The sequence below is a fragment of the Malus sylvestris genome, chromosome 4 (genome assembly GCF_916048215.2).
Source record: "Malus sylvestris chromosome 4, drMalSylv7.2, whole genome shotgun sequence".
In the NCBI taxonomy this organism is placed as follows: Eukaryota; Viridiplantae; Streptophyta; class Magnoliopsida; order Rosales; family Rosaceae; genus Malus; species Malus sylvestris.
The window spans coordinates 30403225-30429463 of NC_062263.1; the positions used below are offsets into that span (position 1 = coordinate 30403225).

Here is a 26239-nt window from a genome sequence, read left to right on the forward strand (position 1 = left end):
ATTGTTCACCTTCTCCCCATCTTGCAGCAGCATGAAGGATAAAGAGAAGAAAAATGAGAAGAGATGATATGAGATACTTTTGCTTTTGAAGAAGTAACTTTCCACAGGCTTATTCTTGAACTGAGCTGGAGGGTTTTCTGGTTTCCTCCAGAGTATAAGGCCGACTGAAGAATTTGAGGGTCAAAACAAGTCCATCAAATCTAGAGTACGTTCCACCCTGCTGATATGGGATACTTTTGCTTTTGACAGAGTAATGGGTGTATCGGCACGTGTGCTGTTACGCTTGTCTCCACATGCTTCCTTGTATCCTTCGCACTTGCCCTATCTGTTCCTCAAGCAGATGCGAAATCTTCCCTGGAAACATAAGATGTTGAAGATGAGTACTCGAGAGCAATGCCAGGTAAGTAATCAGGTAAGGGGTTCCAGGCAGTCAGTTCCTGGCTGGAAGCTTGATCCAAGTGCTGACTGATTGCTCTCTTTCTCCTTGTCTTGCAGGTAAAAACAAGGCCAAAGGAAAAGACAGGGAAAAAGCATGATATGGGATACTCTTGCTTTTAACCCTGATGATATGAGATATTCTTGCTCTAGTATAGCTTGTTTGCAGAGGTATTATCGGGGGGAAAGAAAGCTGAATATTTCGAAAGGCTTCGTTGGGAGTGCCCTCTCAGATATGATGAAGGGTTGAGCATTTTTGCAGGTCTGCCTGTCCGTTGGAGATGGAGGTCGACATATATAGGAGTCTCCCTAACAACAAGTAGTAATGCTATTCCTTTACCCTGCTTGGTCATAGCACGGTAGTGGGAGCTGCCAGTTTCACATGTTTTAACTCTGTCAGAGCACTTTGAAAAAGTGGTTTGTGGTATCTGGCTCTCGAGATTCGGAGAACGATGCCTCTTCGATTTTTGAGAAAGCAATCATGCTGGGGGTATGGCTCTCGAGATTCATAGAGCAGTGTCTCTTCGATTTTTGAGGAAGTAATCATGTTGGGAGTCTGGCTCTTGAGATTCGGAGGGCGGTGCCTCTTCGATTTTGGAGCAAGCAATCCTGTTGGGAGTGTTGTCTCGAATGTGAGTAAAGGTTGGGCATGTTTGCTAGTCTACCTTGCCACGAAGCACAAAGGTTGACACACAGAGACTTTCCAATTATCCAGCAATGGTACTGTTCCTTTACCCTCTCTTCGCTTTTGAGAAAGTAGTCATGTTGGGAGTCTGGCTCTCGAGATTCGGAGGACGGTGCCTCTTCGATTTTGGAGCAAGCAATCTTGTTGGGAGTGTTTTCTCGAAAGTGAGTAAAGGTTGGGCATGTTTGCTAGTCTACCTTGCCACGAAGCACAGAGGTTGACACACAGGGACTTTCCAATTATCCAGCAGTGGTACGGTTCCTTTACCCTTGTGGGTAATAATATGGTAGCTAGACCTTCAAAATTTATGTGTCTAAACATTGTTAGTGCTGTTTCTTTGCTATTCTTTTACCTTTCTTGGTCAGAGCGATGTAGTGGGAGCTGCAAGCTTCACGTGCTCAACTTTGGCAGAGAACTTTGGCAAAGTTATCTGTGGTACCCATGAGCTATTGTTGCGTGTGGGAAGTGGGTGATTGAACAGTAAGATTCATGTGCTTTCTACTTCACCAGAAGTCTTCGACAGAATGCCCATAATTTCTGCAAAGCTGAGTGTGCGTGTGACAGGTGCTGACAAGGCTAGAAAAGTAGGTGCCTCTTCGATTTCTGAGATCGGCCCTCGTGGTCTCTGAGCAGCCCAGCTTTTGAGAAAGCGAGCGCCTCTTCGATTGATTCGGAGAACGATGCCTCATCGATTTTTGAGAAAGCAATCATGCTGGGGGTCTGGCTCTCGAAGATTCGGGGAGCAGTGTCTCTTCAATTTTTGAGAAAGTAATCACGTTGGGAGTCTGGCTCTCGAGATTCGGAGGGCGGTGCCTCTTCGATTTTGGAGCAAGCAATCTTGTTGGGAGTGTTTTCTCGAATGTGAGTAAAGGTTGGGCATGTTTGCTAGTCTACCTTGCCACGAAGCACAGAGGTTGACACACAGGGACTTTCCAATTATCCAGCAATGGTACTGTTCCTTTACCCTCTCTTCGATTTTTAAGAAAGTAGTCATGTTGGGAGTCTGGCTCTCGAGATTCGGAGGACGGTGCCTCTTCGATTTTGGAGCAAGCAATCTTATTGGGAGTGTTTTCTCGAATGTGAGTAAAGGTTGGGCATGTTTGCTAGTCTACCTTGCCACGAAGCACAGAGGTTGACACACAGGGACTTTCCAATTATCCAGCAGTGGTACTGTTCCTTTACCCTTGTGGGTAATAATATGGTAGCTAGACCTTCAAAATTTATGGGTCTAAACTTTGTTAGTGCTGTTTCTTTGCTATTCTTTTACCTTTCTTGGTCAGAGCGATGTAGTGGGAGCTGCAAGCTTCACGTGCTCAACTTTGGCAGAGAACTTTGGCAAAGTTATCTGTGGTACCCATGAGCTATTGTTGCGTGTGGGAAGTGGGTGATTGAACAGTAAGATTCATGTGTTTTCTACTTCCCCAGAAGTCTTCGACAGAATGCCCATAATTTCTGCAAAGCTGAGTGTACGTGTGACGGGTGCTGACAAGGCTGGAAAAGTAGGTGCCTCTTCGATTTCTGAGATCGGCCCTCGTGGTCTCTGGGGAGCCCAGCTTTTGAGAAAGCGAGCGCCTCTTCGATTTCTGAGATCGGCCTTCGTGGTCTTTGAGCAGCCCAACTTTTGAGAAAGCAAACGCCTCTTCGATTTCTGAGATCAACCCTCGTGATCTCTAAGCAGCCCAGCTTTTGAGAAAGCAAACGCCTCTTCGATTTCTGAGCAGGCGCCTCTTCGATTTCCGAAGCTCCGTCGAATGCAGATTTTTATAGAGGCTGACATTAAGTTCCAAAGCACACTTGAATCTCCACCAGTAGAAGCTTCATTCTTGCACTTCTAAGATCTTGATTTGTCCGACCTCTTCTCTCTTCAACACCTTTGAAAATGTCTGGCCCCTCCGACCGTCGTTTTGACTTGAACCTTGTTGAAGAGGCAGCCCCGCCTTCTCCAGACAACATATGGCGCCCATCCTTCGTCTCCCCTACTGGTCCTCTTACCGTTGGGGATTCCGTGATGAAGAATGATATGACCGCTGCGGTGGTGGCCAGGAACCTTCTCACTCCCAAAGATAACAGACTACTTTCCAAACGGTCTGATGAGTTAGCTGTTAAGGATTCGCTGGCTCTCAGTGTTCAGTGTGCAGGTTCTGTGTCTAATATGGCCCAACGCCTATTTGCTCGAACCCGCCAAGTTGAATCCTTGGCGGCTGAAGTGATGAGTCTCAAACAGGAGATTAGAGGGCTCAAGCATGAGAATAAACAGTTACACCGGCTCGCACATGACTATGCTACAAACATGAAGAGGAAGCTTGACCAGATGAAGGAAACTGATGGTCAGGTTTTACTTGATCATCAGAGATTTGTGGGTTTGTTCCAAAGGCATTTATTGCCTTCGTCTTCTGGGGCTGTACCGCGTAATGAAGCTCCGAATGATCAACCTCTGATGCCTCCTCCTTCTAGGGTTCTGTCCAGTACTGAGGCTCTAAATGATCCCCCTCCGGTGCCTTCTCTTTCTGGGGCTCTACCGACTGCTGAGACTTCTCCTAAGCAACCTTTGTGAAGGCTCCGTCTTGTGTGTTTATTTTGACTCATGTATATGTACATATTTGTAGCTGATCGGGGATATCAATAAATAAGCTTTCCTTCATTTCAACGTATTGTGTTAAATACACCAAAGCCTTCTTCGCTAAGTTCTTTGAATTTTCTTTTGTTGAAGCTTGTATGTTGAAGCTTTCTGAGTGGAGCATGTAGGTTGGGGTAGTGTTCCCTTAATTTCCCGAGTGAGGAAAACTTCTCGATTGGAGACTTGGAAAATCCAAGTCACTGAGTGGGATCGGCTATATGAATCTTAGAACGCCATTGTGCTCGATCCTGTGTCATGTCCTCCGTTAGATCCAAGTACTCTAAGTCTTTTCTTAGAGTCTCTTCCAAAGTTTTCCTAGGTCTTCCTCTACCCCTTCGGCCCTGAACCTCTGTCCCATAGTCGCATCTTCTAATCGGAGCGTCAGTAGGCCTTCTTTGCACATGTCCAAACCACCGTAACCGATTTTCTCTCATCTTTCCTTCAATTTCGGCTACTCCTACTTTACCCCGGATATCCTCATTCCTAATCTTATCCTTTCTCGTGTGCCCACACATCCAACGAAGCATCCTCATCTCCGCTACACCCATTTTGTGTACGTGTTGATGTTTCACCGCCCAACATTCTGTGCCATACAGCATCGCCGGCCTTATTGCCGTCCTATAAAATTTTCCCTTGAGCTTCAATGGCATACGGCGGTCACACAACACACCGGATGCACTCTTCCACTTCATCCATCCAGCTTGTATTCTATGGTTGAGATCTCCATCTAATTCTCCGTTCTTTTGCAAGATAGATCCTAGGTAACGAAAACGGTCGCTTTTTGGTATTTCTTGATCTCCGATCCTCACCCCTAACTCGTTTTGGCCTCCATTTGCACTGAACTTGCACTCCATATATTCTGTCTTTGATCGGCTTAGGCGAAGACCTTTAGATTCCAACACTTCTCTCCAAAGGTTAAGCTTTGCATTTACCCCTTCCTGAGTTTCATCTATCAACACTATATCGTCTGCGAAAAGCATACACCAAGGAATATCATCTTGAATATGTCCTGTTAACTCATCCATTACCAACGCAAAAAGGTAAGGACTTAAGGATGAGCCTTGATGTAATCCTACAGTTATGGGGAAGCTTTCGGTTTGTCCTTCATGAGTTCTTACGGCAGTCTTTGCTCCTTCATACATATCCTTTATAGCTTGGATATATGCTACTCGTACTCCTTTCTTCTCTAAAATCCTCCAAAGAATGTCTCTTGGGACCCTATCATACGCTTTTTCCAAATCTATAAAGACCATGTGTAAATCCTTTTTCCCATCTCTATATCTTTCCATCAATCTTCGTAAGAGATAGATTGCCTCCATGGTTGAGCGCCCTGGCATGAACCCGAATTGGTTGTCCGAAACCCGTGTCTCTTGCCTCAATCTATGCTCAATGACTCTCTCCCAGAGCTTCATTGTATGACTCATTAGCTTAATACCCCTATAGTTCATGCAATTTTGTACGTCGCCCTTGTTCTTGTAGATAGGCACCAAAGTGCTCGTTCGCCACTCATTTGGCATCTTCTTCGTTTTCAAAATCCTATTGAAAAGGTCAGTGAGCCATGTTATACCTGTCTCTCCCAAAAGTTTCCACACTTCGATTGGTATATTGTCTGGGCCTATTGCTTTTTTATGCTTCATCTTCTTCAAAGCTACAACCACTTCTTCCTTCCGGATTCGACGATAAAAAGAGTAGTTTCTACACTCTTCTGAGTTACTCAACTCCCCTAAAGAATCGCTCATTTCATGTCCTTCATTGAAAAGATTATGAAAATAACCTCTCCATCTGTCTTTAACCGCGTTCTCTGTAGCAAGAACCTTTCCATCCTCATCCTTGATGCACCTCACTTGGTTTAGGTCCCTTGTCTTCTTTTCCCTTGCTCTAGATAGTTTATAGATATCCAACTCTCCTTCTTTGGTATCTAGTCGTTTATACATATCGTCGTAAGCCGCTAACTTAGCTTCTCTGACAGTTTTTTTCGCCTCTTGCTTCGCTTTTCTATACTTTTCACCATTTTCATCGGTCCTCTCCTTGTATAAGGCTTTACAACATTCCTTCTTAGCCTTCACCTTTGTTTGTACCTCCTCATTCCACCACCAAGATTCCTTTTGGTGTGGGGCAAAGCCCTTGGACTCTCCTAATACCTCTTTTGCTACTTTTCGGATACAACTAGCCATGGAATCCCACATTTGGCTAGCTTCCCCCTCTCTATCCCACACACATTGGGTGATTACCTTCTCTTTGAAAATGACTTGTTTTTCTTCTTTTAGATTCCACCATCTAGTCCTTGGGCACTTCCAAGTCTTGTTCTTTTGTCTTACTCTTTTGATATGTACATCCATCACCAACAAGCGATGTTGATTAGCCACGCTCTCTCCTGGTATAACTTTGCAATCCTTACAAGTTATACGATCCCCTTTCCTCATTAGAAGAAAATCTATTTGTGTTTTTGACGACCCACTCTTGTAGGTGATCACATGTTCTTCTCTCTTCTTAAAGAAGGTGTTGGCTAAGAAGAGATCATATGCCATTGCAAAATCCAAGATAGCTTCCCCATCCTCGTTTCTCTCCCCAAAACCATGGTCACCATGAAAACCTCCATAGTTGCCTGTCTCCCTGCCCACGTGTCCATTTAAATCTCCTCCTATAAATAACTTCTCCGTCTGAGCAATTCCTTGCACCAAGTCTCCAAGATCTTCCCAAAATTTCTCCTTCGAACTCGTATCCAACCCTACTTGAGGTGCGTACGCACTAATCACATTGATAAGTTCTTGTCCTATTACAATCTTGATTGCCATGATTCTATCTCCTACCCTCTTGACATCTACAACATCTTGTACCAAGGTCTTGTCCACGATGATGCCAACACCGTTTCTCGTTCTATTTGTGCCCGAATACCAAAGTTTAAACCCTGAGTTTTCTAGATCCTTTGCCTTACTACCAACCCACTTAGTTTCTTGTAGGCACATAATATTTATCCTTCTCCTCACCATAACTTCCACTACTTCCATAGATTTTCCCGTTAAGGTTCCTATATTCCACGTTCCTAAACGCATTTTGCTCTCTTGAACTCTACCCTTCTGTCCTAGCTTCTTCACCCTCCCCCGTCTAATAGGATCAAAGTACTTCTTTTGTGTGTCCCGGGTAAAGTTGATAGGAGCATATGCTCCCAAACAACTTTGAGTGGAGTCGTTCGAAAAGAAGTTTCTATGGCCCCCTTGCTCATTTAACACTGCATCCGGGTGCCGATGGAGATGCAGCGACCCTTGCTCACTTATCACTGTGCTCAGGCCACACAGCGCGCCACTTACGGGTGACGCCCTAGCTTTAGCGCGATTTTGTTCTGGATTCATTTTCATAAGGATTCGACGTGATCATGGAGTGCCGGCTGTCGACTACCTGACGCCCTCCCCCTCCTCCTTTATCCGGGCTTGGGACCGGCCATGTAAGACATAGGCGGAGTTAATAACAAGAAAAGCCCAACACAAAGAATAACAAGCTTTAGCTGGTAGATACTAATCTTGCAGGAAAAACAAGCTCTTATCCTTTTACCATTTAAGAACGGCATTCATTCAAATAACTCAAGTATTGATACAATCAGATGTGATTCCGGCAACGGAAGTTGAGAATTCAAAAGCCGATACTGCTCGTTGTCCCCTCACTAAGCAAAAAAAAATATCAATCGTCGTCATCCTTTAACTCAAAAATTACAAAAAAACATTGATTTGAGTCCTAGTAAATACAAATGGTAATTCGAGCGTGGCCGCTACAGAACAAACATTCTGGCTTCGACAACCTTCTTCTCGCAATATTTGGATCTGATACACTGACTTTATACATCTCAGAAAAAATGCAAAACCTGAAAATTAAAGACTTCTGGTAAGCTAAAAGAAAAAATAGACGGTGCATGTGTGTTTAGAAAGAGAGAGCACTGAAGTTTGGACGAAAGTAATTTATGCGGCACGAACATGACACGATAAATAGAGAATATGGACCGAAAGTTACTTCAATGAAATTGTACAAGGAAAATGCATAGACCACCGAAATTGGTTCTGACATCCAAAAAAATTGATTAGCCATCTCCAAAGAAGCAACCGATTCACTACTTTACAACAACATTAACCAGCTTCCGAGCCAAATCTCTGCACCAAGAATTCATCTAGCTGACCCCATTTTGGAATACTAGATTCGCTCATTTTATCAGACGGCAAAGCTCGAATGCATCCAAGAATGTGTGTGACATCCCGGCTTAGCCTGGTGGACAAAGTGAAAAGTTATGTTTATTAAGGAGTCCTAACAATTGTATGCGCACAAGAGGGAAGGGAACTGAAAAGGTAGTACCTGTCCTTGGCTTGTGGTGTGCACATCTGTAACCGTGAAAATGCCTCTGATATTTGTGAATGGAAGACCAAAATCACTTGCCTGAAAATTACAAACCACAGTAATCATTAACTGCCCCTTTCATCAACCAAATCACACTGATTAAAAATGTGGAGGGAAGAAGCAAGAACGTCAAGCTAACAAATGAAATTGGATCATCCTTTGAGTCTTTGACCAAGTTCCCAAGAAAATTTCAAGTTATATGAACCTTACCTGAAAATCGCTTGAACATCGATTATTGAAAGTTTAGGGTTGTTTTATAAATATTCTGCTATAATATCATCTATTATTGAAAGTTACTAAATAGTCTGCAACAATATATCATCTAGATGAAGTCTTAGGGGTCAAGTTTAGGGTTGTTTTATAACGCATCAAGGTATATGGTATGCACCAGGTTTATAGAAACGTTAAATTCGTTGGATTCTTGATCAAATACAAATAGAAAAGACCTTGACCTAGTCTCTGGGGATGCATAAAATTATAGAATGGTTTTAAATTTTGAGTATCAGCCTAATTAATAAGAATGGATTTTGTTTCTCTTAGAATTAGTAATACATGATTCAGCCTATATTCGATGCACATATAAAAGGTTATTTTTTCAAAAGACCTATTTGTTGATTTGCCCTCCTAACTTGTATATAGCTACTTATATCTATCATGAATTTTAATTTAGTTGATTATCCCTAAACTTTTATAAATGGATTTTGAAATTTCTTATCTGATCTTCCATCCATCTTGATCACGCGAACATCACATGACAAGTATATGACGGGGAAAAGATAATTTTGTTTTGGTAAATTCGGCGCAAAGTCAGTACTTTGCAGCTGCGAGTTGGATTCCTATGGCTAATTCAAACAAAAAGTATACGGAGTCAACTAGGTGAAGAGAAGAAGAAAATATTACTTTGTTGTGCACCATGAACTTGCCGAGAAGAGAATGCAGCCATTCCTAGGTAAAAAAAACTATACCTGTGATAACAGATCTCCCGGTTTATAACGTTTTACAACGAGTATTCAAAGGTGAAAGGAATCATTAAATAATTATTCAAGAGAATTGTAACCACCGTTGATGATCAGGGTTTAGCCACTTATAATGTCAAAGTAGAAAGTTTTGGGCAAGTTAAACTTCCTACGCTCTTTTGGGCCTGACTTCAATCCCCTGAGCAATAAGGCCTCTCTTCATTCTATGAAGGTTAACATCCATACATGTCATCTCCATTAACCCCCCATCTTCTTCTCCTGGACAGAAAAACTCTCCAATCTCCACCTCCAGCCAGCCGTCGGGCCTTTTCTTTGGATATTGAGTTTCATCGATTTCCATGGGTCTCCCGGTAATGTTTTGTCTCCCCAGAAACACAATGCGCTTACTACTAGTCTCTTCTTCCCCAAAAAGTCCTACCTTGACCTCCAAGGGATCGTCACGATCAAATCCTCTAGCCCTTTCACTTAACATGAACACAAGATAAGCTTTGTAGACAGTGGAGGGGGAAAGAATCCGTGTATCAATTTTGCCACGGATCTCAAGCCACCAAACAACTACAAGCGCAGCCACCTCCTCAAACCTGTTTCATTTAACATGACATATACTAATTAATTGCCTAATTACACACATAAACAAATATTTCAATCTATATATATACATCGCTAAAACAAATCCAACCGCAGAATAAGCACGATATGGAAACGCTTTCTCAACATCTTAAAAGCGTAGCTGTTAGCTTAATCAAACCAACAAAACGTAAGATGAATGAAGAAGTTTACAGACCTGGAGTTGGCAAGAGAAATCCATTTCCAGTACTCAGGATTATCACCCCAAATAATCATAAGGTCCTTCGGCGATATCATGTAACATTTTTTCCCACTCCATTTGTCCAGAGTAAAACTCTGCATATATAGATCATAGAAACAGATTGGAAAAGGTTACAAAAACTTATTCTGGCTAGTTTTTCATGCATTAGTTCCAGCAGGCACGATCTCAAAGTCTAAAGTCATATTTTCATATTAATATATGAAGGTGTATTCAATTGAGAATTTGAGACTTTAATAGATTTATAAATCCATCCATAGATTTTTATGGAGTTTAATTGATTTATAGAGATTCCATAAAAATATTTGATTCAATTTCCTCGAAATCTCATGGGGAGAGGTTAGATTTGTGAATGCTTAAAATACACTACAAAATCTCTTCAATTCCCTCTAATTCCTCAACTTTCTCAAATTCTTTAAAATCAATTTCTAATTGAATACACCTGAAATGTTATAAACTTCTTTAAAATCCTAATTGAATACACTCAGATTTCTAAGGATTTTAATAAACTATCTTAAAATTCTAATTGAATACACCTTAAATTTCAGATAATTACTTAAAATCCTGATTGAATACAACCCCTAAAACTTTATCAGAAAGTAGAGAGAAACAAATAAAATCTTCAAATATATTCATGTTTCAAATTTTGGGAGCTATCCCTAATCCCACCACAAAAGCGAAAAAAGAATGTATAAAATTACCATTTTGCCGTCGTCAACGAGGACAGGGTTTTCGCAGAGAGTGAGGTAAAGCTTCTTCTCGGAGGAGGAGGAGTGAGATAGGATGGAGGGGATATCAGGGGGAAGGAACTTGTCCCAAACAGCGTCGGAATCGGCCGACGACATGAAACTCCTAGACACCGCCGAAAACCTGTACGCGTCTTGAGGCGTCGTTAAGGAGACGACGTTAGCTATGCATCCTTCGGGCAACTCCTGCAGATCCATGTGAACGTGATGATCATCGTCATCGAGTTCCATCGACACCGGCGTCCCGCAGCCCCCGCAGGTGATTCCTTCTTCTCCTCCTCCTGATGCACCGGCGTCGACTGTCTTCTTTTGCATCTCTGGGTGATCTCCGCGGCGGAGTCTCTTCATGTTTTCCGTCTTTTGCATCTCTGGGTGATCTCCGCCGCGGTGGAGTCTCTTCATGTTTTCCGTCTGTCTGTGTCGTTGACTCTCGTGTCGTGCGTGTACTTTGTTGTACGTGTTCTGTTGTGTGTAAGAAACTTATAATATTTGTAGGGAAACAGGCCTTGGGCGTTAGCGCACGGTGTTTTACTTTTCTAATGTTGACAAACGCTACACCGTCTAGAAAACTATATTAGAAATTTGTAGCGCGATATGCTGCGGGATTAAAAATTATATGAAATATTTGATAGCTTCAATTTTCATAAATAATGTTTGTGTGAAAAACAGAGAATTACGAATGACAATGCAATTTATACGTAACCTTATCATGATCGGAACAAACTTAGATACCAAAAGAAAAATTAAAATTCTATTTTATCAAAGTGTAAAGAGATAATTGTTTATTCAAAAAAGTTGGACCAATGATAACGGCATAAATTACAAATGCAGTATTGAGAGTATACCAGTCCAACTAAGCTTGCTACAGGCTAAACAATGTTGAAAAACATCATTAGCTTTTTCAAGTGCTATATGCAATGAATGTAATTGGATAAGACTTGTTCCTAGTTTGAGGTGTTTCCAAAGAAAACTGTTGTCGTCTCTTGGAAAGTTGTGAATACAACTGCAAAAGATAAAAAAGACAGTTAGCCAATGATTAAAAAAAAATAAGCATAAAAAGTTCAAATTTGAGTTTTAGGAGAGAGGGTGGAGAGAGAGGTGAAGTCACCTTATAACCGGAGATCAAATGTACTTTTTCCAATTATTGAGATGGTAATTCAACTTGTGAAATTCTGAAAGCAAACATTTAAATCAAGCCTAATCAAAATTTAGTATGAAATGTTAATTAGAAATGTGTTAAAATAGAAGTAAAAAATATTGAAACTTGCCTAATGTGATGGGTACAATTTTACCACATGTTTTTGGAAAATATACCGATGTGACATACCATATGTTGATCTTGCCTTCTTGGAAGTAATATTAGTCGTTGATTACCAGGTAGCATAAATTTGTACAATATTTTATAAATTATGAGACAAATTATTATGTCAAAGTTGTGTGCTAAAAAATCATTTATACTTCTATATTGACGCAAGTTATGATTTTAATTTGTATATACCTTGATGGAGTCATTTTGTGTATGTGTTTCTTATATTCATCATCCATGCTATGTGAAAAGTTAATTCTAAGTTCTGCAGAAAGTCGCAAAGAAATGAAGTATAAAATTGGAGCGAAGATTCAATTATGCAAATTTACACTTTTAAACACATAATATTCAAAATAAATAAAATTTGAATAAAAAGGCACTACCATTCCAACGCCCATTGTTTGGATGAAATGAAACTCTCAGAAATTCGTGGCAAATCCTTGATGAAATACTCCAAAAAGATGAAAAACATATAATTATAAACAGAAAAAAAGGTAAAAAAACTACCTCAACAAATCGATTGAGGTGGATGATCACATCATTTTCTCTTCCCTTTATCCTACTCTTTACCCACGTTCATGTCTGTACAATGCTCAAGCACAACGCAAATTAATTCAAAGGAAATATGCACAACCCAAGAGAAATTAATTAATTCAAATAATTATTCACTTCCTCACAACCCAAATTAATTCAAACGAAATCTGCACAACCCAAAGTAAGAGATCAAACGAAATATGCACAACCAAAATGAAGAGATCAAACTCTAATTCTATCAAAAAGCCATTATTCCTAATGCCACCTTTCTTTTTGGCACCCTATCCATTCTGTCAGCAACCGATACAGAAACAAATAAGTCCATAAAAAAGAAATAAACCCAAGAAGTATATTCACACAACACAAATCAACCCAATCAGCAAACTTTATTTAAATAGACCGAAATGAGTAATAAGTTATTGAACCCTCACTTCACCATTCTAAGCTTTTCCATATCTCTCTACGTATATACAAGGGTAGACATTCAACCCTCACTTCTTTCTTTTTTGAGAGTTCTACATACTAATTGGAGGAAACCAAGGAATTTGAAGCTTTTCCATACCTCGGCTTATATTTTGGGGGAATTTAATGTGTTCTTGGAAATTGGTAAAAGTGAATGTGGAGGAATAGGGGAAGAGTTCACTGTCTCTCAAGCTATTCCCTTTGAATTGCTGTAAAAAAAACTCTCACATCCACCATTCCCCCTATTCCAATTCAAAAAATTTAAATTAAAAATTTTAAGAAGAAACTCAACAGAAAATCACTAAATAGTTCAATAAATTTGGAATCTTTGTTATTTTCCTGAATAAAAAAAGGTGGAAACTTTACCTGAGGAACTGAAAGTCAAGCTGTGATGAGAGCAAGGTAGATGGTGCTGCAAATGCTATGGAGGGACAAAATGAGAACCGATAGGATGGAATAAATCAGTCGGAAAACTCAAGACGTGATCAACCTGTTCGTTGCCGACCTGCATCCACACAAAAACCATACAAAAAAATCGCCAATTAGATTCGATAGCATACCACAATGTCATGAAGCAAAATTAACTATAATCACGAAATTAGCAACCTGAAATCTGCCGGACAACTCACCAGGAAACCCAACATTTTCTGGGTTTAAGTTTTCTTCCAATCCGAAACGGATTCATCTAAAACACAACCTCCAGGGCAAATAATATAATCGACCTACAACAGTTCGCTTAACATTGAATAGGGATAGGAAGGTTGTAAACAATATATATGGGTTTTAAACACTATATACATATATAATAGAGACACAACATGAACATTCACTATATTTCCTTGTAAAATCTAGTAAGCAGAAGGAACTCAGGATACTTCAACAATGGATAAGGATACTTCCTCATTTTGTCGGATTACTTTGAAACTTGTTAGAATATATTCATTATCTCGTTATTTTCATGATGAAGATAGTATTTTCACTAAATCTAGTGTATTTTTATCCTATATTGTCCAAAGTTTGAATTAATCCCCGAATAATACTTGACAGTAAATAACATGGGAACACTGAGAAATAAGAAATAAGAATTCGACAATCATACATGATTAAATCACAAAATGAGTCAAATATTCTCAAAATCATTCTAAACGTGACATTGAAATCAAACTGACCAAAGTTTAAATAGAACTGAGCATATCATCTCTTCTTGTTCTTGATCACTGTTGTTCCCAATGCGGTCCATTCCGGCTTCCCAGAATTGTCGTCCGAAAAGGGTTTCACCAGCAATTGGTGAACAGAACTTTTGTCCCTTCCACTAATTTACTACGCAGAGAAAAGATTGGAAGGGAAACAAAATCCAACAAATAAAAAAGGGGTCAGTGAAACAATACAAATATTCATAAAAATTAAATTTTCTGCAAGGGGCATCCCAGAATTTAAATTCACACTAAACCCATTTTCTAGTTCTCTTAATTGAAGCGAACCCAGAAACAAAATAACGAAAAAAATGAAAAAAAAATTCTCGGGATCCAAACACCTCAAAAGCCCCGAACATAAAAATTAAAAAAAACAGAATACCTTTGCGGGTTTGGAACTCTTCGCTCATAAGTGTTAACAGTATGGTGCTGCGTCTTTTTCAGACGGTCACTTCGTCGTCGTTTCCATCAGTAACAATTGGAGGTGAAGCTGCTGGTTTTGGGTGAAGAAGAAGAGGAAGATAAGGGTTTGAAGAAGGCACTGACCTTCGATTGCATTGCATGAATGTGTCGGATTGGATTTGAATTGATTTGAGTTCATTGCCCTTCCATCGTTCTTTGGTTCAGAGAAAACAGAATGAAGGAAAAAAGTGGAGAAACATTGTCGATAAGTGAGAACGAACATAGATTAACCCAGAGAAGAAAAAACTAGGGAGAGAACTCGAGCTAGGTTCGTGTTCTCAGCGACAGGGACAAGGATTGTCTGCCCTCCCACTTCCCGTGCCTCCTGTTTTGTGTGGTCACGGTTAAACCACGTCAATATTTTATATTACTAATATAAAATATTGACATAGCTTAACCGTGACCACACAAAACAGGAGGGTACGGGAAGTGGAAGGGCAAACAATCCTTATTCCAGCGAGAGAGCTAGTGGACTTCTGCCATCCCCACGATTACCAACACGTGTACATTAAGAGTAGTGGCAGAGAGTCGGTGAAAGTGCTTCAGAGGCAGAAATGAAATAAAACAAATCAACCGAGGGCAAATCCGTCCAGACACTGGTGATGAACAGTGCTGAGGAACTCAGTTGTTATGATTTCCAAAATAAGAGAGAAAATTAGCAACTGCTTAAATTTCTAGGGGAAAATTAACAGATAACTCTATTCAAAATAAGAGAAGAGGTTATTGGGTTTCCTTTTCCCCTTTCATTTCAATTTTTTTTTTTACTTTAATAAGTCATCAGCACTATCTAGTATCTAGCGTATATTCTTTTAAGTTAGAAGTCTCAAATTCAACTTATCTTGTTAACAAATTTAATGAAATAACACTGACAGTGGCAGACCGACGTTAGTAAAAAGTCCAAATCGAGCACTTGAACTCGGTTTGATTTGTGACGCGATGCCATATGACCTCGGTTCAATTTGTTGTGCACCATGAACTTGGCCGAGAAGAGAATGCAGGCATTCTTAGGTCAAAAAACTATACGTGTGATAACACATCTCCTAATCTCCCCATCCATCAAATAAGTTTATAACGTTTTACAACTAGTATTCAAAGGTGAAAGGAATCATTAAATAATTATTCAAGAGGACTGTAACCACCGTTAATGATCAAGGTTCAGCCACTTATAATGCCAAGGTTAAAGAACCAAAAGGGTGCGGTTGTCGCGGTGTGACCAGAGAAATTGGTGTCCGGTAAGAGATAGAGAAGCAAGACTACACTTTGGCAATCAAGTACAAGAGCTCCGAGGAAGAAACCATCTCATTTGGTGCAATTGTTTGGGAAGAAGAGAGTGAAAATTTTACTATGAGGAGCCCTATTGTGATCTCGAGTAGCCCTACTGTGATCGTTGTGTAAGAACACGTTAGCTAGCATTTCGGGTAGTTTGGTAAGACTCAATTCAATCCATGTAGTTCAAAGATGAGCAATTGCAACCATTTTATCAACAAAATTATAATACAGTGAGCCTTTTTATTTCTCTTACTAGTAATTTTCCTGATATGTAATATCGACAATGCACCCATTACATGTAAGTTCTTAAAAAAGGCTCAACTTTCTACACTCTTTTGGGCCTGACTTCAATCCCCTGAACAATAAGGCCTCTCTTCATTCTATGAAGGTCAACATCCATACATGTCATCTCCATTAACCCCCCATCTTCTTCTCCTGAATAGAAAAACTCTCCAATCTCCACCTCCAGCCAGCCGTCGGGCCTTTTCTTTGGATATTGAGTTTCATCGATTTCCATGGGTCTCCCGGTAATGTTCTGTCTCCCCGGAAACACAATGCGCTTACTACTAGTCTCTTCTTCCCCAAAAAGTCCTACCTTGACCTTCAAGGGATCGTCACGACCAAATCCTCTAGCCCTTTCATTTAACATGAACACAAGATAAGCTTTGTAGACAGTGGAGGGGGAAAGAATCCGTGTATCAATTTTGCCACGAATGTCAAGCCACCAAACAACTATAAGCTCAGGCACCTCCTCAAACCTGCACGCGTCTCGAGGCGTCGTTAAGGAGACGACGTTAGCTATGCATCCTTCGGGGAACTCCTGCAGATCCATGTGAACGTGATGATGATCGTCATCGAGTACCATCGACACCGGCGTCCCGCAGCCCCCGCAGGTGATTCCTTCTCCTCCTCCTCCTCCTGATGCACCGGCGTCGACTGTTTTCTTTTGCATCTCTGGTTGATCTCCGTCGCGGCGGTGTCTCTTCATGTTTTCTGTCTGTCTGTCTGTGACGTTGACTCTCGGGTCGTGCGTGTTCTGTTGTGCGTAAGAAACTTGTCATATTTGTAGGGAGAGAGGCCTTACGCGTTAAGTCACGGTTCAATTTTTCCTCGAGTTCCTTTTCTAATGTTGACAAACGCTACACCTTGTAGAAAACTATTTCCAAAATTTGCATCTGTCACTCTCGACACACTGTAAGCTTCCTAGAATTAAATTAGGATAGTTCAGAGCATATGAGATTTTACCGCAACGGAATAAAAACAATCACATATGGACTATGATGTGTGATCAATTCACACTCTTTCTAACAACTAACTATCTAACACCATTTGTATTTCAAAAAAATTGGCCGCCAAATTGCTGCATTTTAGACAGGAACTGATTTTTTTGGAAATTTATAATTTAAATTTGTTTTTCTCAATAAAATAATAAGCTCACTTGCAAACAACTTTCACCACAACGTAAGATTTTTGAAATTAGTTTAGAAATGTTGATTCTTTTTTCGTACAAGCAATATTAAAAGAGAGGATGGAGCATCACTTTCAAGAGTGGATACTCTCCGTTGACTTTTGTTTTGGGGAGCATGATCCAACTTTTTATATTGGGCCTAAAAGTAATTTCATTAAAGCCCAAAGATAGCAAAGATTAGCAAGCCCAATAACAAGAAAAGCCCAACACGAAGAATAACAAGCTTTAGCTGGTAGATACTAATGGTGCAGGAAAAACCACCTTTTATCCTTTTAACCATTTAAGAACGGCATTCATGCAAATAACTCGAGTATTGATACAATCAGATGCGATTCCGGCAACGGAAGTTGAGAATTCAAAAGCCGATACTGCTCGTTGTCCCTTCACTAAGCAAAAAAAATCAATTGTCGTCATCCTTTAACTCAAAAACTATAATAAACATTGATTTGAGTCCTGGTAAATACAAATGGTAATTCAAGTGTGACCGCTACAGAACAGACATTCTGGTTTCGACAACCTTCTTCTCGCAATATTTGGATCTGATACACTGACTTTATACATCTCAGAAAAAATGCAAAACCTGAAAATTAAAGACTTCTGGTAAGCTAAAAGAAAAAATAGACGGTGCGTGTGTTTAGAGAGAGAGAGAGAGAGAGAGAGAGAGAGAACTGAAGTTTGGACGAAAAGTAATTTATGCAGCATGAACATGACACGATAAACAGAGAATATGGACCGAAAGTTACCTCAATGAAATTGTACAAGGGAAATGCATAGACCACCGAAATTGGTTCTGACATCCAAAAAAATTGATTAGCCATCTCCAAAGAAGCAACCGATTCACTACTTTACAACAACATTAACCAGCTTCCGCGCCAAATCTCTGCACCAAGAATTCATCTAGCTGACCCCAGTTTGGAATACTAGATTCGCTCATTTTATCAGACGGCAAAGATCGAATGCATCCAAGAATGTGTGTGACATCCCGGCGCAGCCTGGTGGACAAAGTGAAAAGTTGTGTTTATTAAGGCGTCCTAACAATTGTATGCGCACAAGGGGGGGGAAACTGAAAAGGTAGTACCTGTCCTTGGCTTGTGGTGTGCTGATCTCTAACCGTGAAAATGCCTCTGATATTTGTGAATGGAAGACCAAAATCACTTGCCTGAAAATTACAAACCACAGTAATCATTAACTGCCCCTTTCATCAACCAAATCACACTGATTAAAAATGTGGAGGGAAGAAGCAAGAACGTCAAGCTAACAAATGGAATTGGATGATCCTTTGAGTCTTGACCACATTCCCAAGCAAATTTCGAGTTATATGAACCCTACCTGAAAATCGCTTGAACATCGACCTCATGTAAAGTTCGAGTTAGAACACGTTGCAAGTATCCAACTTCCTGAAAATCAGTTGGGCAAGGCCCCATCAGATCAATTAAGATAAAGAAACTAATACAATAACTAAGTGCTTATATAAAGCAAAAAGGTACCTTGGTAAGGGATCGAGCAAATGGGCTGGGCTGTGGGTCAGCCTCTTCAGGTCTATTCCAGCTCTCTACAATTTGAGGCAACCCGCGTAGATGAACCAATAACCTTTCTCTCATGATCTGAACTAGTTTGCTGTGTATTTCATCTCTATGAACCTTATAATCCTGTTTAAATTGAATGAATAAACATCACAATGGTTTCTGGAATATGAGCACAATACTTGGCTAATGTAATTATGAGCTCAAAGAATCTGATTTTAGACTTTGAGATACTGATGCATTCTGAAAGGATAACAAACTTGACAAACATGTAAAATTACACAATCATGGTCAGAGTCATGAAACACAAAGGCATGAACATGCAACATGTTCGATAATTCATGAAAAGGTACCAAAAAATAATTATCTAGAAAGAGCATGGTACCACAATCCTGTAAAACACCATCAAAATGAAGGGAAAAAATATATAACTAAAATAAAAGTAGAATACAAATCCCTGAAAATATTAAATCTGTTGCCCAGTGTGAAAAGACAAACCTGAGCTACTCGATCAATTTCAGATAACAACAATGCTTTTCTTGTCTCTGGCACTTTTAGAAAAAGAATTTGCCTGATTTCTTGCAGAAACGGAATGAATAAAGTCATTACTCCATTGCTCAAAGTATAACACTACAAATAAATACATATATACATTCACAGCAAAACCAACAATTTTTTAAAATTTTGTAGTCACCTACCAGGAATAATAGCATATGTAAAACTGATGACTTGACTTGCCAAGGCCAAGTGTTTAGAAGTGATAGACTTTAAACCGGATACCTGCATTAGCACATGTGATCTATCAAAAAGCCGCGAGAATGACCCCAAGGAGCATAGTCAGTAGATATAACAGGATATAGTAACCAAAAACATCTAAAGGGGTTTCAAACAATCACTTAAAGCATTTAGGAGCTCAAGAAAGAAAATTACATATAAAACCCGTGAAACAAGTTTTTGATACATGTACATTGAAGAACAGTAGATATTTGATTAGCTCAGTTGCATAACCCTTTTGGAGTTTCTAAGTGAAAGTTACTACATAGTCTGCAACAATATCATCTATTATTGAGAGAAATTGTACCTGCATGGCACCGGCACCAAGAACAAGCTGACACGTTCTTGTATTGAAAAATTTTAAAATTTCTACAATACGATGAACAACTTCAGAGGACAGTGCTGGAAAAAAGTTGTTCATATCAATGTACTCTGACAACATCTTCATCAATATCAAGCCACTGGAAGAAAAACCAAGAACAAGGAGAAAACGTAACTAAAGGGTGGCTTATACTGAAAAATTCTTTTACTTGTTGAAAAAATTTAATAAAGTTCCTCAATGGGGAAAAGAAGAGTACAAATCAAAACTCCAAATTGCAAATCAGGATTGGTATAAAAAATAAAGAATAAATGGGGGAAACAGAAAGATAGAAAACTAAGGCAACTGACCAGTTTACCATGTGAAAACCAACACCTTTGTAGAAAAGGGTTTGAGAGGTTGATTTTCCTCGCTCCTTCACGTGGCTGTGGTTATTTTGAGCAACAGAGTTTGCAACATCAGCCTTATTTTTCTCAGTTCCATCAGAATTTGGTGTCTCCTTTGCAGTAATACCTGCAGATGTTTCACTAGAATCCGCCCCTTTAGATTGCTGTTCAGCAACTGATGGTCCTGTATCTGCTGCATGTGAACTATTACTGGGTGTGGCCACCTCATTGTAGTTTGTTTCCGTATTATCTTGGACAGTATCCAGGTTCTCGGTTACCAATGATTCAGAACTAAATAGTGAAGTGACCATGACCTGAAATTCATCAGGAACATCCACTTCCACCCACGTTTCTTGGTCAAGAACAGCTTTAATTTTTGCCATCTACAACAACCATAAAAACAATTAGCTAATAGCAACATACTAGGTAAAATAAAAAGAGAAGTATAAGTATACACGATCAGAAACTAACTCGAGATTCATGCTGAAAATCCATGAAGGCTTTGGCCTGTGACTGTAGTGTTCCCCTGATGCTAAATCCTGGCCTTCCCCCTATCTGTTTAGGTTGGCAGTGCCACAAAATGGCACCAGAGACATAACATTGTTGATCTTAAAACTAAAGGTAAGAAGAAAGGACAAGAAAACAAAGGGGACAGACAAAAAGTATAAAATATGAATACCTTCTCCGTAGCTGTTATAAAGTTTTGTGTGATGTTATATATGCTCAAAAACTCCTGCAATCTCAACTTAGGATGAAGAAGAGCACGAACCCCGAGTAGCTTTGCCCATCTTCCATGAGCAGCATCACATGCTGCAACAACAGCTTCTGTGTTTTCTCGTAATACATCAGCTCTGTTTAGAATCACATTTCTTCAGAATATGCATACATTTGGAAACACTCTAATATGGGGGCATATTAAAAGTAAACCCTAAAATTAACAAAAGAATTTCTGACATTCATAAGGGTAAAATTTATTTTGCTGACAAGACAAGCACAAAACAAAATCTTAAAATTAAATGATACAAAAGGTTTTCAGCAAAGGTGAAATTTTAGACATCAAAGTAACATAATCAAGAGACAAGACCTCACCTAAAATTCTTAGAGATGTTTGAAGGACTTGCTGCATCATTTGCCTTCCCTTGAATTGAAAGGGCTTTTGTAGCAACCCTCTGAGGTGAATATGGCATAAGCAAGCCACCTTGACCATCACTCTCTTGAGCTGTTTCTGCAGCTGCAGCACCAACTGCAATTGCTGCAGCAACAGAATCGGCTGCATAGTGACCATCGAGGTTGCACATAATCCATTCAATGGCCTTCTTCACTTCAGCAGCCCGCACTAGATGTGCCTGCATTCACTAAAATAAATCATATGACATCACACTCAAATAGTGGTTGACGCTTAAAGAAAATAGACAAGAACTTAGATGAAGCTAGCACAACAAAAAATGAATGAAATACAGCACATATGCCATCTGATAATAGCTTATCGAACAATCTAAAAACAGATAATGTATGTATGATGAGTTGATGTGACAGTACCCGTTCTTTTATAAGAACCGTTACACTTAAAACCGGTTGTTTACCCTAATGCTACCAAATGAATTCTACTGATAGACTGAAATATTAATGAAGGAGTAGGAGTGACCAAAATGTACACAGGCGAGAAAACGTGTCTATTTACTCGCATTAGGGTTAAAGAAAATATCTGTAATTGATTCAGCTGGCTCTCAAGTGGTTGAAAAATTACAAGAAGTGATATTATGTGCTTCAAATTAGTGAATTAGTCAATGGTTTGCAACTTGCAAGAAACAAAATATATAAAGGACAAAAGGACAATCATAGTGCCTTAAAAAGTTCTGTTTACAGCGTAGTAAAACGTGTAATTAGTTTATGTAGTTGCAACTGGGAACAAAAATTGTAGTAGAAATAAATAAAAGTTGGTGATAAATTGAACTGGATGCTTAAATATTTAAGCTCAGTAATGAGTGGGAAATTGACTATTTTGCATCATAGACAACCCCAAGCCAAATCTATCTTCAAGCTAAGCCTAAGCTGTTCATCGAGGAGAAAAGCTTGTACGTTGTATCCATCCCCCAATCACTGATAATCATTAGAAATGTCAAATTTAACTTCTAGATGCACACTAAATTACAATAAAACGAACAGTTAGTATACTGGGAATTCAACAAACTAATAATAAAGCATTTTTTTTGTCAACCATACAATGCCTAGAAAACAATACAAGAATAGTCTAGAACACATACCCTTACAATCAGAAAAATAGCACTTAAAAGTTGAACAAAGCTTTCAGATGACAGGCTCCTCAACTTGCTCGCAAGTGATGCGCCAAAACCTAAAAAACATGTTTAAAAGATCAAAGACAAATTCATCTGTAAAAAATGGTACAAAAAGAAAAGAACAAGACAGAATGTAAACATAAAAATTGAGAATTATAACATCTACTTTTTCTCCTATATTAGGTGTAATTCTCAGTCATAGGCATAGATGATAGACAAGATTACAAATTTCTCACCATCTGCATCAACTATTCGCTCCCCTGGTGTAAAATCTGACTCCAGTGGTCGCGAAACAAGAATGGGAAGCAGCTCTGCAACGGCATTTTTGATAGCAGACTTCATGTCAGCTGTAAGTTGATCACGATATAACCTCAACACAGAAGGGAGCTTGGCCTGAAAGTAAAAGAATACCATCTTTACTTAAAAGATCACCAAAGGTACTCACTGATCATGGAAAGAACTAAACTTCATCCCAAAGGAAGAACTATATATATGTTGAAAAATATTAGGTTTGACAAACCGATAATTACTCACTGTTCTAAGCAACCCAATAATGACAGGAAGAAGACGATCTTGAAAATTGGAGGTTTCTTCATCATCCAACTTAATCTGCTGATACAAAAATAACGGTGATCAGTTCACATGTAAAGGCTACAAAACTTAATTATCTGCTTTTCCGATCAGTGGAGAGCAGCTCCTCGCAGGAGAGAAAAGACTTGTAATGAAGTAAAGAAATATTGTGGCATTTAAGAAAAAGACTTGAGCTTACTTCACCATCTTCTCCGTTCATCAGACTAGATGCCCTTGCTTTCGCTCTGGATATAATTATAACATCTGTATCTCCAGCATCGTGTATTGAAGCACGCATAAACTCTGCAGAAAGAATGCTACAAGAATAAATTTAATAAGTTACTATAAACATGCCTCATATCATATTATTCCATTTGAAAGACTGAAAAACGTTAATTCCAATATTTTGGTCAATAGAAGCCAAACTGGATGAAGAAAAGCATATCTATTTCAGACTCTCGGAAGAAAAAATTAAAAGCTGCCAACCCCAGTCCCAAAATATTGAACCGCATATATTTAAAACGAGAAGGACAAAAATAATTATGGAATCAGAATTAAAAAAAATCAAAAGCAACTCAAACGGTGTCACTTATTTCACTAAAAATAGTGTCACTGCAACAGGAAAACATACCTGTTTATGGATTCAATTGAAGCCGCTACGCGATCCCTAAGGTGATGGAAGCAATGTAGACCAGTAAGCTCGTCTCCATCCTATTAAACGCATTGGCATCAATAAGGTACAAAAAAAGTGTAGTCCAGTAAACTATTCCTTGTTTTAGTACTAGTTTGTGGGGGCAGATCAAACATAACATAAATAAAAAAATACCAGCAAATGCTGTAAATCGTCTGTGACGTCCAAGGCTCCAGCACAATCTGCAGAGGCAACAAGCTGTATGACAGAAAATGTAAATCAACTTATATCAAGAAACTAGCTACTTATAAAAATGACAAGTATACACTTTTACGCAACTCCTCAAATGAAAATCATGAGCATTTCTTATAGAAAGGGATGATAAACAAGCCACTAATCATCTGAACAGGTTGGGGATAAAATTGCAACAAAAGACTTGTGTGGATTATAATTTAAACTAGTTGGGCAACAAATTCAAAACCTATCATTGAATCCGAATCAAACTACTAAAAACGCCACCGAGTGCATATCAGTGCTTTAAATTGGCCCTTACTAGTATTTGCAAGAAACGTAAATGGTCATCAAGTTTTATGCTACGAACCGATTTTCAAATGAAGTGAATCTACTACGAAAACAAAGATAAAATCCAACATCGCAAATTGGCGATTCTTGATGAAGTGAATTCTAGACCAAATAGCTACTAATTATCAAAACATGCACAATTCGGTACACTACAAAACCGAAAGAAAGATATCGAAGCGCAATGCAATACCAGTTTAAGTGCCGAAAGAGCTTGATTAACATATAAAATGAGCCTCAATTTCTGCTGCAGAGCCAACAAATTGCTCCTGGTTTCATTCAAATCATGAATCTGCGTTGCGCACTCGACCAAATCGACATCCAAGAGCAGAATCGTCTCCTTGAGCTCTCGAATCCGACCGCACCCCTCGACGATCTTGACATTCAAGTCCTCCAGCTGCCCCTGCGCCTCAAAGAAGGAGTTGGAACGGAGTGAGATCTCCTTCACCAAGTGAAGCTCCACCACGTCCAAGTAATGCGACAGCTTCTCCTGCAGCCCCAGGTTCTCTGAGACGTTCGTGAACGGGCAAGCCGACCGGAACGTGGCGCCATCCTCCAGGGCGAAGTCCTCCTTGAAATAGAGCGCCGGAACCTCCCGGAGGCAAGCGACGAGAGCTTCGCCTTGGCCACCGATGGAATCGACGTCGGATTTCTCCTTCTTCACGTGGTTGATGATGTCCTCGAAGCGGTTGTAGTGATCGGAGACGGAGGCGAGGTAGGGCTGGAAGTCGGATCGGGTCACGGCGTCGGACGCAGATTTCGGCACGAGAGGTGCGAATTCGGGCGGGGCAACGGAGGCGGAGGAGGACCACCAGCCGACCCAGGAGGAGGCGTCGGAGGCATTGGGGTTGTTGAGGATGGAGGCGAGGCTCTGGCTGGTGTTGGGGTCGGATATGGAATTGGATCGGCTGTTCAGCTTTCCGGGTCGGGCGTCCATGATTACCATCTCTTTGTTGGAGGCATTGCTGCTGCTCTTGTAATTGTGGTTCTGGTTCATGAGCGAGTCGGGTGAGTCGACTCGGGGCGAGTGGGATAAACCCTACGACGGAGGAGGGGAATGCGTGTGCTGGTGGTGGATCTGGGATTTGGTGTTGTTGCAGGTGATCATATCTCTCTCTCGTGTGGGATCTGGGAAGGAGGAAGGTGAGTGGAGGAGAAAATGGTAATTTAATTGATAAAATCGCAGAAGAGACGGGACGAGGTGGTGTTCGTGATGATGGTTCGTAAATTATGACAGGGCAAAACCGGGCCGACCCGGCTTGGCAGGAATTGGTGTGAATGAAAAGCTGGTTTTGCAATTTGAAGCCCAATAAGTTTTTATCCAATTACTATGGGTTGTGGGCCTAAGCCCAATTTATTTTTCCTTTCTTTTGTTTTTTTTGTTTTTATTCGAGCATCCTAATTTAAGAAGATTCGAACTTGAATGCTAGCTTGTATTCTTGTAGGTCTTTCTCTACCCCTTTAGATTCCAACAATTCCCGCTAGCTTGTATTCTTGTACTTAAACTCACAAATCTCATTATTCTTGGAGTCCAGTCTCAGCCACGAAAAATGTTTTAAGTGCAATTTGACAACCTTCCTTGCACTAGGACTCTACGTATAGTGGTGGCATCACAAATAAATCATGTATTGATGTGACAAATTTAAAATGCATGATAGTACGTGATTGACTTAATACATTACCACTTAATTCTAAGTAGGGACGCCTCTTTAATGTGAAATGATCAGTACTATTATAAGTACCGATCAATCTTCCCTTTTGATTTACGATGATTCTTTATTACGAGTTATAAGCAATACT

General features: G+C 39.8%; 3 protein-coding genes across 6 annotated transcripts in view; all 3 read right to left on the bottom strand.

The window, feature by feature from the left end:
- Positions 1-11139, bottom strand: part of LOC126618325 (uncharacterized) — a 24790-nt gene extending 13651 nt beyond the window's left edge. The window contains exon 1 of the mRNA XM_050286358.1: positions 10791-11139. Coding sequence (XP_050142315.1) covers positions 10791-11068 — 278 coding nt within the window. The 5' untranslated portion in view covers positions 11069-11139. The remainder of the gene's footprint in view (positions 1-10790) is intronic.
- Positions 7256-25639, bottom strand: LOC126617597 (vacuolar protein sorting-associated protein 54, chloroplastic-like). Of its 4 annotated transcripts, XM_050285614.1 has the most exons (20): positions 24633-25639; positions 24056-24118; positions 23861-23940; positions 23429-23546; positions 23194-23271; positions 22896-23052; positions 22627-22715; positions 21452-21708; positions 21042-21213; positions 20834-20917; positions 20327-20745; positions 19965-20118; positions 19582-19663; positions 19382-19461; positions 18848-19009; positions 18690-18757; positions 18439-18519; positions 18104-18352; positions 7478-7593; positions 7256-7395 (listed from the first exon to the last, which is right to left on the bottom strand). In XM_050285614.1, exons 1-18 carry the CDS (start codon positions 25434-25436, stop codon positions 18217-18219), a joined length of 3084 nt encoding a protein of 1027 aa, XP_050141571.1. In that variant the 5' UTR covers positions 25437-25639; the 3' UTR covers positions 7256-7395; positions 7478-7593; positions 18104-18216. The 4 variants fall into 4 exon arrangements, with proteins under 4 accessions (XP_050141571.1, XP_050141570.1, XP_050141572.1 ...); XM_050285613.1 differs by having other exon boundaries at positions 7256-7593; XM_050285615.1 differs by lacking the exons at positions 7256-7395; positions 7478-7593 and adding an exon at positions 17594-17940 and having other exon boundaries at positions 23194-23268.
- Positions 16218-16880, bottom strand: LOC126618327 (F-box protein At2g02240-like). The gene has a single exon (XM_050286359.1). The coding sequence runs from the start codon at positions 16878-16880 to the stop codon at positions 16218-16220; it is 663 nt and encodes a 220-aa protein (XP_050142316.1).
- Positions 25640-26239: the final 600 nt, after the last annotated feature.